We start from the raw sequence: 13,066 nt of genomic DNA, 5'->3' as shown, positions 1-13,066 counted from the left end.
GTGGCTCATGCCTGTAATCCTAGCTACTCTGGAGCCTGAGATCTGAGGATTGTGGTTCAAAGCCAGCTTTGGCAGGAAAGTCTGTGAGACTCTTATCTTAAATAAACCACCAGAAAACCAGAAGTAGCTCAAGTGGTAGCATACTCACCTCAGCTAAAGAGGGACAACCAACCAGAAAAAAAAAAAATCAATGGGGAATAGTCTTTTAAATGTACAATACTTTGATTAGATAGCCTAAATATAAATATATCTTAATTTTTCACCATTGGATGTACTTATGTAGGCATATTTAGAAATAATAGTTGGAAATATGTTTTTGTTTGCCTCCTTTAAAGGAAGTCCTATGAGAAACATTTGAAATCATGTCCAGATTTTTCTTGGCAGTTTGCCCTTTACCTCATTCTCTTTAATATGTTAGCTATAACCAGTTTGACAATCTCGTCTCTTTCAGATCATTCAACTTCAAGTGGCACACTATCTTTTAAGCCTAGTCGATCATTGGTTACTCTTCCCACTGCCCATGTGATGCCGTCTAACTCCAAACGCAGGGAATCATTAACACCAGATGGCTCAAAATGGAGTACAAGCCTCATGCAAACCTTGGGAGACCACAGTAGAGGGGATCAGGACTCTTCTCTAGATATGAAGGACTTCCGGCCCCTTCGGAAATGGTCATCTTTATCCAGACTCACTACCCCAGACAACTACAGCAAGGCCACCACTGCACACACAGAAGAGCTAAAGAATGGTTTGGAAAAGACAGGGAGGGGCAAGGCTCTCACATCACAATTGAGGACTATTGGGCCTAGCTGCTTACATGATAGCATGGAGACGCTGAAGTTAGAGGACAAGGAAATAAATAAAAAACGGTCATCAACTCTGGATTGCAAGTATAAATTTGAGAGCTGTAACAAAGACGACTTTAGATCTTCTTCCTCTGCTCTTAGAAGACAGACCTCAGACATGACATACAGTGCCTTACCTGAGAGCAAGCCCATTATGACAGGCTCAGATGCTTTTGAATCTCCAAAATACTTAATGCTTGGGCAGCAGGCAGTAGGTGGAGTTCCCATTCAGCCTTCTGTGAGGACTCAGATGTGGCTTACAGAGCAGTTACGGACAAACCCTTTGGAAGGTAGAACTACAGAGGATTCTTACAGTTTAGCTCCTTGGCAACAACAGCAAATGGAGGAGTTTCGACCAGGAAGTGAAACCCCAATACAGGTAAGGCCCCAAACCTGTTAGCTTCCCTCACCACCCTTTCAGTGGTATGGAGCCCAGTTACCCTTGGGAGTTACCCTTGGGACAGTGTCCACATTCACTATTTTAAATATTTTGTTCTCCCACAAGTTAACAAGCACATTATCATAAACTTGACTATTGTATTGCCAAAAATCTGAAAAAGCATTTGAGACTTAAAATGAATCTTAAAGTTTGTGCTTAATTTTGTTTTCACTTTCTCATTTGTTAAATGCGTGTGATAACAAAATGTTCTATTTCAAGAAACTTGAAACAGAGGTTGACATGATATAATATAAAATTGAGAGTAAAACTAGCTTTTCTGGTTCTATCATTATTGCAACCTGTATGTTTCCCAACCTATTGCTTAATTTCTCTGGGCCTTGGTTCATCTGGTAGTGGCCTTGGTAATGTAAATGTAAATGTAAAGTCATTTGTAATATTTTGATAATAATTGCTTTGCATTTATATTTTTAGTCATTCACTTGAAAATAGTGAAAATCTTGAGCGTCGAAATTTGGTGATCAGTTTAAGGAGATCACTTTAGAGAAAGAGAAATAAGGTATTATCATTGTTCCCTAGTAGAATAACAGGTAGATGTGTAATTTCTTGACCTGAAAACATAATCTCTTTCAAGACAATTTTCTATTGCTCATTTGCACTGGCAAACCCATTTTCTGAATCTTGTCATTTTCTTTTTTATCAGAATTCTCTTAAACTATAAAACATTGCAAAACTTATCTAGAGTAAAAATTTTAAATTACTGTTCATTACTACTTATAAAGTTATAAAATATAAAAATTGCTGAAGAGAAGCTCACCCTGGACATAGTGGAGATCTCTTTACTGACAAACTTGTTTATTCTTTCTCTTACCTTCCCTGGCATGTTTTAAATTCTGGCTTGAAATCATTAGCATGAAGAAAATGAAACTTTGTGCCTTTGGGACTTGATCAATCAAAATATTGACACCTGGTAATTTTAAATATTTAGGTGGAAATTTTCTCTTGTATAAACAACTTAATGACTTAAAGGACCTTTGTCTAACATGACTAGGAATGAAAGAATAAGAAAGCTTTCTAACTTGAAAATATTTTACTGTCTTCTTTGAAAAAAAGTTTTCTTTTTCATTTTTGCATCTTGTTTTGTCTTTTAATATTTTTGTTTTAAGTACTTTTTATTAGTATAAATTAAGGGGTTTATTGTGATATTTTTATGCATTGAGGTGTGGACTGGACACTACAGATGTGCACATGACTCTACCTGTGATATATTCATATTCATGTGTAAAAGTTATTAATGTATTTGACTTATATTTTAAAATCAACTTTAATATATAATTGGCATATTGTTTCTAGATATTTGAAAGTGTACTGTTACTTAGCATTCAAGCAGACCTTTACATGAAATTCCTGTTTTGCCTGAAGACTCAAAACAAAGGACAAGTAATCTCTATGTTAGGGTGCCCTCTTGTGTTCATATTAGGAAATCTTGTAGACCCTTGCAACATCAACACTACAGTTAGAACAAGTCATTATCAATCTAGCATATATTACAGGGAATTCAGTTCATTTTAATATAGATGATTCTGTGCATTTTAGTATTTACACATTAAGATGAGCATATGCTCCGCAGTAGGATATTTACTTACTATTTAAATATATAGCTTTCTGTTTATCAGAAATAAACAGAGTAGTTTAAAATGGTTTTGTTCTGTATTTTAATGATTTATAATATTTCAAAATCTCGCACATTAAAATTTCTATGAAAGACAGAATGAAGAAAAAAAATCTTGTTCTACTGAGAAAACTCCTGTCACTTCACAGTTAAATTGATATTTTAATCTATGGCACGTTATAATGAAAGACATAGGACTTATCAGTTCAAATTTTCCACTTATTTGTAATGTTAGTGCAATTATAGAACATAGGTACTTTTGTACAGATAATTGTTGGGCCAGTAGGTTAGTGTATTCTATAGGATTTATAAGTTTCCTGGCTGTAATGGGGATCTCCAACCTTTTAAATGAACTGTTGTTGGAGAAATCCCAGGTAGTATGAAATCCTGTTTACCAACTGTTGTACAGATATTCATGAGCCAGAATGATCTCCCTTTCTATTTACATGACATCTAGTGATTCATAGGATTGAAAAGTAAAGTCTTTTTCCATGTTCAGTTAGGACTATTTGTGTTAAAAACCAATGTGGAATTCGGCTCAGGTAGCCTTCAGTTGATAATGGATAAAGGATGTTGAGTATATATATTCAATGTAGTACTATTCAACCATGACAGGAAATTATGTCATTTTTCAGGAAAGTAGATGGAACTGGAGATCATCATAATGAGCCCAATACACCAGGTTCAGAACGATACATATTACATATATTTTTGTATGTGAAAGCTAGACCTAAAATAGTATGGGTATATATGTTTTATATATGTAATTGTATGACTAGTTTGGGAGGGAACAAATGGAAGTAGGAAAGAGAATACTGGGGGTGAATAATACAGAATTATGTCTATATCTGAAGATAGTATAATGAAACCTACTAAAAACTAAAAAGGTTGGAAAAAAGAGCAATGGTTGGTGGGATAATTTGATTAAACTACAATACATACATTTGCAAAATATCATGTTGAAACTCTTTGTAGAATTAATACTAATTTAAAAAGAGACCAAAGGGGACTGGGAAGGTGGCTCAGTGGTCGAGTGCTTGCCTTGCATGCATGAGGCCCTGGTTTTGATTCCTCAGCACCCATAAGCAGAAAAAACTCTTAAGTGGCATTGTGGCTCAAGTGGTAGAGTGCTAGCCTTGAGCTGAAGAGCTGAGGGACAGCGCCCAGGCTGAGAGTTCAGACCCCATGACCGACAAAAAAAAAAAAGAGACACCAAGGTCAATATTGATGCTTCATATTCTTTTAGTAATAATATTTTTGGGAAGTTTATTCCTTATTAATTAAATAATATATAATTATATAATTATAAAAATATATATCTTGAATGTAAGCCACTTTGGACTTGGGTTAAATTTTAGTGTATTTATTTCTGAAACATTTTTTACTTCTGTTATTTTATTAGTTGTTAGAGGATGTTTAAAAATGACATGGGAAATTGAAAATATATTCAGTAAGAAAGAAATTGTAGATTAACATTTCTGGATCTTTTCCTGAGCTCATTGATGTAGCCTACAAAATGAGTGTTAATTGTCTGATTGGTAGATTCAGGAAAATAGTTACATCCTATAGGTCAGAATTTTGTTTAAAATATAGGAATTAGTTAATATTTGGAGATAGAATTCAAATGTTTATTTCTCATAATGCTTGAGATAATATATTTCTTGTTGGAAATTTTTTTGTTTCCTTGCCTTCATTAGTTATAAGGTTGGAATAGAAGACTATCTGTGAAACCAAAGATAGAGTATGACAAGTTCGGGTATTTGATAACCAGTTTATATCAGTGCTTTTTGACTTAAAAATATCATTTTACGTCCCAGAAAGAAAGGTTAACTTACTTAAACTAGAATGTTAGAATGTTAATCTAGAATAGAAAATGAAAACAATTTTAGTTTTAGAATATAGGCTCTGATAAAAACTAATTACCAAGACTTGTAATTAAAAATAGTGAAAGTATATAGATGTGAGAAATCAGTGGGTTAATTTAAAGGCCACTTCATTTAAATTATTGGAGTACTTGGTGAAAACTTTGAATACTTATTGTCTTAAGAGTTTTTTAAGTGCAACATAAATTATATTACCTCAATGAGTAAAGATAAGGCTATACATATAAAGTGAACTTACTAGCAGTGCTGTTTCCAAATTAAAACTCTGAAAGACATTCATAAACCATTTTGAGGAAATCAGCAGTTACATTTTTATGCACTTATAGTCATTATATGGTTTGAAAATAAGCCCTTTTCATGTTTACAAGATCCAGCAGATGAATATATTTGCTAACAATTTTTGCTCTTAATCTCAATGTTTTGACAAGGAAATTTTTCTACTTGGGAAGTATGCTTTGGTGTTTTCCCCTCTTCATGGGATGGCAGATTTTAAGATGATGTGGCAAGTTGCATGTCTTGAGTCTGCAGCAGAACTTCAGAGAAGCATCACGATGATGCAGATTAGCAGGAGACATATTAAGATGAGACAGAAATTGACAAATAGGTTCTGGAGGTTTTGACGTGCTTGTTGGGGCATTTCAATAGTAGAGGCTCTTCTTATAGCAGAGCGAGTGAGGTACTGGACTTTCTCCATGATACTGGGAAGGCAGCAGTCTACAGTCCCAAGATGGTCAAGAGAAAGATAAAAAGCTGGCAGCCAAATGTGAAATAACTGTCTTCTTTTAGTTTTCCTAGAATATAAAAAATAATAAATGTATTAATTAAGCTTGTGTGTAACTTGTTCTCTGAATTGGTAAGATGGAATTTCACGCTAATCTGTTTTCCTCTTTTGGTATTTTGTAACCAATACTTCAAATACTCCATAGTCTCTCTGTGTGTACATGCATATGTTTCTCCCTCATTTCTCCATTATTTTTTCTATCTTTCCTTGGTGGCATGTATTATTACAGTCTCATTTGTCTTGTGCTTGTGCCTTCTTTCAACTTGACTGCAAGTATTGCTTGGTTGATGGTACAGCTTGTTTTTGGTATATCTTTGGATAAAAGTTCTTACATATAGTTTCTCATAATTGATGTGCACATTAGTACATTAGTACATTAATTTCTCCAGAGCTGAAAAAGAAATGCATCTAACCCAATTATTCTTGAATCTTGATTTCCTCCCCAAAATGAAATAAATGAGAAGTTTAAATAAATTTCTACTGTTTGGGGCTGGGAATGTGGCTTAGTGGTAGAGTGCTTGCTTAGCATGGATGAAGCCCTGTGTTCAAGTCCCTAGTACCACATAAGCAAGAAAAGCCAGAAGTGGTGTTGTGGCTCACGTGGTAGGGTCCTAGGTCTGAACTTCTTTAAAGCTCAGGGACAGTGCCCAGGCCCTGAGTTCAAGCGTGAGGACTGTCAAAAAAAAAAATTCTACTGTCTGTCATGCCCATTTATGATTTTATACCCAGAGTATCACTTTAAAATAACATTTCAACAAGCTTTGATATTAAGTATTGAACACTTATTAAGCTTGGAAGTCATAGTTTATCATTATTGCATTATGTACCATGGACAGTTCCAGTTTAAACGTGTGCTTAGGAGGAATGGTTTGTGCCTTGCCTTCTATCAAAGTTTTTGTAACATATCTGTACTACAGGGCCCAAACCTTTGATAATTAATAAAAGAAAATAAAAGGATAAATAGGAAAAATAGGTATAGATTTAAAATTCAGTATAAATTATCCAGGGATAATTGATAGTAACACTTTGGAGATATTTTAATTTTTATCAAAATACTTTCCTACCAATTTTTAAAATAATTAAACTTAAACATGGATTATAAAGCCATAGTTAACAACCCAGAGATAATGGTGATGAAGATGTATATATTTGTGTGAGGATTCAGTGCTATTTATTCAGTCCCAATTTTTAAAAGTATTTTGGTGGTCCTGGATTTGAACTCAAAGCTTCATAGTTGCTAGACAGGTAACTCTATCATGTGAACCATGCCTCCCAGGCTTTTCTGGTTATTTTTGAGATGAGATCTTGCTATTTTTCTGGAGTGTCCTGAACCACATGTTTCTATTTATACTTTTTCCGTTAGCTGGAATAACAGCTCTATACTAATACGTCCAGGTTTTTCTTTTTACTGGAGATAGTTTTTTCTGGCCTGAGCTGGCCTGGAAGTGTGGGCCTCTTGATTTTAGCCTCCCACATAACTGGGAGGACAGGCATATTGCCACCATGCTCAGTTATTGGCCGTGAATGGCACCTTGAACTTTTGTCTGGCTGGCCTCCAACCCTGAGTAGCTAGGATTATAAGTGAGAGCCACCACCACTGGGCTAAAAATTACCTTGAGAAAAGTAAAACATGGAAAAGGAGATACAGTTTATCATGAACACAGGACTCATCCATAACTTGACTGTGATGAGTGTTGCTTCATAAAACAGGTCATGTTCCTATAAAAACTCCATTCCATTTAATGACTTTATCCCTCCCTTGCCCCTGGTCACTTTACTGCCTGGTAAAACCCAGTTGATCCTTAAGGCCAAGTTTAAATATTGTTTCCTGATAAAAGTTGTATTAGTCATTGAAGTAGAATTGGTTATCAATTCTGCTGTGTTTTAGTATGACTTCAGGGTGACTGTATCTGGCTATCAGGCTGTTGCATACTTTGTCAGCATCCCTAACTGGCTTTTATGAACAAAGGAATGGTATATTCATTTTGTCTTAGTACTCAGTGCAGGATTGGCACCATGCGATTAATATAGTTGAGTGAGAGATTTTTTTTTAATCACTAAACATTTCTTATTATATATGAGAAGAATAAGGCTCAGAGAATTGACCTAAGTTCATGGTGTCTTCATGAACACGTTAACATGAATAGACTTTGTACACATGGACATTTTATGTTTGTGAACTAGAAAGAGGTAGGCCCTAAAAACATAGATTATACTGTTGAAAGTATAATTAGTAAACTCTCAAGATGATTTTTAAAAAATAACAGCCTAGTGTTATTGAAAAATGAAGTGGATATAAAGAACAGACCAGATTAATGACAGTGACCTGTTTCTTGTCAAAATTTGACACAGTTCTGAAGATAGTCATTTGGTAATTTTATTCTAAAACTGAAAAAAATCTTTTACATGTAGAAATGCTAGTGGTATGCATTTAAATTTTTAGGTTCAATTTACTTTATAGTGATATGATCTGAACTGTGTTGAATCTTAATTCTGATGGTCTAGTTAGTTCCCTTCATCCATAGAAGGGAAGGCTTCCTGTCAGATACATCAGAATGAAAAGTTGAATGTGAAAACAGCATACTCTTATATTTGGAGTTGTGTGTCACTTTTACTACATCATAATTTATGTCATGGTGTCAGATGTTTATCATTTTTTTTCTGTGAACTGACCAACACCCTACATACTTAGAAATTCTGTTGTCATCATTCTTTTTCTTTTATTATTATTATTATTATAGAGTAATACGTGATGGGAAGGTATTTTATTGTTATGTAATATGATCATTTTAGAGCATTCTTTTAGCATAATGAGAAATAATGTTGAGATGTTCTAACCTTGCTTTGCCAGCTGCAGACACTGAGATTATTCTGGTTCTTTTATGAAAAGGATAACTGTTCATAATGGATGCAAGAGGAATATTCATTTGCAGACTAACTTAAAAAGTAATTCTTTATTAAGGCCCTAGTATTAGAGCATTGAAAGGTATTTGATGGGAGATTAGAGGCAGCAAGATACCCACAGTAGTGTTAGTTATATGTTTGTGGGATCCAGAATTACTCTAATTTTTGAAAGGATGTGAAGAACATAACTAAGTCTTTATTATTTTTTACGAAGTTTATAAAGCCTTCATCTTGTTCCATTTCATCTTTTGCTCAAAGAAAATCAAATTGAAGAAAGTATTGTTTTTGAAGTGGTATTAAAAAATTAAAAACCACAAGAAACCATAATTTTTTTTTAGCAAAGATTGTATGCCGTTATTAGGCAACTTAATTGATAGAGGGTACCAGGAACCCGCACTGTGTCTACAATGAGTTCTGTTTCACCAGTAAGATCCCATGCATTCTTGTGCAAAATAAGACTCAACAGGCTTTATAACGTTTTGATGTCTGAACTGGTGTCTGAGTAATCAGCAACTTAACACTTTCCATGCTTTATAGAACTTTCTGAATTTCAGACTTTGTGGGAGTTATTACTTTAGCCAAAGTCATACATTCTTGGGATTCTTTGTATTTGTAGATTCTAGAAATTTATTTTTAGAATTTTATTTTTGCATTTTAGTAAACATGGGCACTAAATAGCTTGTCAGTGTTCTTAACCTGCATAGTTCTGAAGAATGCATTACCAAATACACAAAAAATGAAGCCTTGATGTAGGGCTCCACCCAGGACACAGTCTAAAACTTATAGCTACTAAATTCAAATAATGAGGTGCTCACCTCAGATGGTCTCTACTTAATTTTTCCATTTATTTAGTATAGAAGATTAGATAGAACACCCTACAGATTGAATTAGCAAGACTTAAAAAAATTACAATTATTAAGAGTTTCAAGTTTTTTTCTGCTACTAATGGTTATTCCCACAGGTAAGCCAGAAGTGCTTGTATCTTTTTCACCTATAACCTATTGGTTTATAAAAGTTCACTCCATGTGATAACTTTATTGTCTAAGTTTTAGCCTTGGAAATTCTATTTTAAATTACTTGGTGGCAACATTCTAGCATGCTTAGTACAGACTGGATGTATGAAGAAACCTTTTTCAGCTGCTTCCAACTAGGTGTGGTCAGAGCTCTGTAATCATAAATATGGGTGTAATTCCTGAATAATTGGTGTCACAGTGTAATGTCTTGGCTTTAAATTTCTGCCTCAAGGAGAGCTTATTAAATAGCAGCACAGATTTTTCCTCCGAAATTGGTACATGGCTGTTGCTACTATGCTTGTAGACTTATTTGTATTACAATATTCTTTCTCATTTTTTTGAGTCTTGGGCCTTCTGATTCCTTTTGTTGTTTAGTTTGGAGCAGCTATGGGGCAGAATGTTGGGGAAGTCTTAAGGAAAAATGTAATTGAACCAACCTCATTAATGTGAATCTGTCAATTTTGTTGAAAGTGGATGGAGTTCATCTTACACAGCACTAGAGGGCCTCAGTTGACTGTAAGTGTACTGGGTGGAGTCCTACACCAAGGCTTCATTTTCATGTGTTTATCTGGTATTGCATGTTTCAGAACCCTGTAGGGTAAGAATACTGACAAGCTACTTCTGTTCATGTTCGGAGACAATATCTTAGCCAGATTTACTTGTTAGTCTGTACATGTGGAAATTCTTATTTCACATGAAAACTAGTGATTCTCATAGATTAAATACCAATCAAGAGTTTTGTTTAGGCACTTTGAGAAAAAACTTGTATATTTAAATGGTAGAATGAGGGGTTAGAAATAAAATTGATGGAACATGAGGATTTAATATGGAAGCAGGAAAAATGAAGTTTTTTATGGAAAGGCATGAGGAGAAAGAAATTAATCTGGACATTTTTTAGGAAACTAAATAAATTAAGGGTATAATTGTAAAACAAGCTAAATAATAAGGGACTTTATATTGATGTGACATGTTATTTTTTAAATTTATGTGATTATTTTGAATTTTTCAAAATGATTATTTAATAACTAAGGATATCTATAATGTCTCTGGCTTTGAAAAGTCTGACTGTATAAATTGAAATGAAACAGAATGGTTTAAAATTAATATTTGTGTTCTATAAATTTGTCTTATAAAATGCCATTTATCATATGTACCTTAGTTTCCTTTGTCAGTGTTCTGCTTTATTTTTTTAAACTACATTGGTATATAGAATGCATATGTGCTTTAGAGTTGTAAGACCTAGGCTTCTGCAGCGGTCCTATTTGTGTCATCTTAAATTATTCCCCTATTTGTGTGATCTTGAACTATTTTCCTTTCTGAGAATGTTTCCTAAATTGTGAAGTTGAGATTCTGTGCCAGAGAATTAAGACCAAAGAAAACATTTGTGTATATAAGAGTATTTAGAAAATTGTTCTTCAACAAAAAGGAAATTTTTCATTTTTTATTTCTAGAGTTGGTAATAAATATATCTTATAACCCTTATTTCCAATGAAACTTTTAATACATTAGTTAATTAATTATATAATAAAGTATTTAAGTAAATTTTATACAGTAAATTTTAATTTTTGCAAATATTAATGCAAATATTCCGATATTTCTAAATATTTAGATTTATACAAATATTTTATACAAATATTCTGCTATCTCTAATCAGTGAGATCAAGAAACAATGTGTATTTATAACCCAAATGCAATCTCATTTATGCAAACCTGCTATCTCTAATCAGTTAATGAAATTAAGAAATTATATACATTTTAATATTTACTCAAATGTAGCTATTTTGCTTTATGTCCTTAAAATAATTTTGATTTGTGAATATTAGGAAATAACAGTGGTAAATCCTTAGGAGACAACTGTGTTAGTTCTTTGACTAGTTCTTAAAAAATAATCTATTTAATAATTTTCTTGGCCTGAATATTTTTTCTATTCAATTTAATCTAGCAATTCTTTTAGCACTTAATTTTAAAGCTCATATCTTTGAAAACAGACACTAAAATGTCACCTTTAAACAGACATGAACTAGTTCAGACATAATATCTGGCACTGTGGCATTATGTTTAAGTTTTTAACTACAGTCATTTAATTGTGTCATTCCAGTAAACTGGATATAATGTTTACCTGAAGATTAGTAACAAAATTTCTTTTGTAGAAGTTGTGTACTTTGAAGTATGTGATAATGAAATTCTGTTGAAAACCTCATTAACTGGTAATGTAGATGAACATCCTAACAAAAGCAGAAATATGCATATAAAACACTCACTTAGAGGGTGCCTCAGTAGTAAATAAAAACTTCAGCTGTTTTTGTATGTCTTAAGGAAAGCTGCTTAGGAGAATACAAAGTTCGTATTTGGCATGAGCAGCAGAGTTAATTATTAACATGTATTTAGTAATTGAGAATTCTAGAGGTAAGTTTTATTTTAAAAAGTGTGATTTTATATGTCCTGAGACAGATTTAAGAATGAGGAAACATTTCATTTATTAATTGAGAATTATAAAAGAATTTAAACAGAAATCATAAAGTTTATTGTGATATCTCCATCCCTTGGAAATTGAGAAACACTGGAGGACATTAATTTTTGATAGATGTACATTAGTAAACATGCATTTAAATTTCTTCAAGTGAAATATTTAAGAATGTTTGTATGCCAAAAAAGCCTTTATTCTGTAACATTGGAAAAAACTTTTTAAAGTGTTTGTGGTAAGTGTTTTAAAGTTTGTTTTTTATGATAAAGTATTGAACTTAAAGTATTGAACTTAAAATAAGCAATTCCATTATTGCAAACATGCATGTTTTGAGTAGTTTTTAAAAGTTGACTGCAGTTTATGGAGGAAAAGCTCTCTAAGTTCATTTTCAGAGTACTTTGTATAAAATTATTTTTATATTACTTTAAGAATCATGACTATTATATTAGATTGGGTATGCTGATAATGTTGTCACACAACTATTCATATTGTCCAGATGTAAACAAAGAGCCCAGTCGTGCACTGGATCTCAGCGAAGTAATATGTAATCAATGAAGCCATTGTTTTTGCATGGAAAAGTAAAATCATCACTACCAGTATATATGGTAACATAATTGGAAATTCCTATTTGAAAAACCAAGTATGAGATTAAGATTAAAATTGCAAACCCATAACCAGGATCTGTGATTCAGGATCTTTGATGTTGGTTAAGCTTATTTTTATCATCACAAAGTGGATAAGCTAGAAATTAAGGATGTTATTTTCCAACTTTGAACTGAAATTTAGAAAGTGTGATTAATTACATAAAAGTTCAGTAAGTCTGAATTGTAGAAAATAAAGATTTCCAAAATTAAGAGGCTGCCTTACCTTAGCTTCTGTGTTCGTCACAATGAAGGATGTCGAGTTGTGTGAAGTGTTGCTTAGCTGGGAAGTTTTCTGACTCTTAACAGGTTTATTCAAACAGTTGCTGTAGGTGAAGGAGAAAAAATAGGGAGGTCTTTATGATGTCACACAGGAATTCTGAAGTTATGATTGGTTAACCATAATTATCACAACCAAACTTTAGAACTTCACTACTAAACTCTAGGATTTCATTTTTCCTCCTTT

At 33.0% G+C, this 13,066-nt stretch overlaps 2 protein-coding genes across 2 annotated transcripts in view; one reads left to right on the top strand and one right to left on the bottom strand.

Moving 5' to 3' along the window:
* Cep85l (centrosomal protein 85 like) overlaps positions 1-13,066 on the top strand; it is a 93,924-nt gene that overhangs the window by 24,179 nt on the left and 56,679 nt on the right. The window contains exon 3 of the mRNA XM_042679747.1: positions 452-1,224. Coding sequence (XP_042535681.1) covers positions 452-1,224 — 773 coding nt within the window. The remainder of the gene's footprint in view (positions 1-451; positions 1,225-13,066) is intronic.
* Pln (phospholamban) lies at positions 5,221-12,898 on the bottom strand. Its single transcript, XM_042679843.1, has 2 exons — positions 12,827-12,898; positions 5,221-5,588 (listed from the first exon to the last, which is right to left on the bottom strand). The coding sequence occupies exon 2, from the start codon at positions 5,489-5,491 to the stop codon at positions 5,333-5,335; it is 159 nt and encodes a 52-aa protein (XP_042535777.1). The 5' UTR covers positions 5,492-5,588; positions 12,827-12,898; the 3' UTR covers positions 5,221-5,332.

The sequence above is a fragment of the Dipodomys spectabilis genome, unplaced genomic scaffold (assembly GCF_019054845.1).
Source record: "Dipodomys spectabilis isolate Male_0828 unplaced genomic scaffold, ASM1905484v1 ptg000001l, whole genome shotgun sequence".
NCBI lineage: Eukaryota > Metazoa > Chordata > Mammalia > Rodentia > Heteromyidae > Dipodomys > Dipodomys spectabilis.
This window is presented reverse-complemented; position numbering and strand designations above follow the sequence as displayed.

What these genes read in the sequence shown, in the direction of transcription:
- Pln (XM_042679843.1), bottom strand. Translation starts at nt 5,491, where the DNA reads ATGGAGAAAGTCCAGTACCTCACTCGCTCTGCTATAAGAAGAGCCTCT.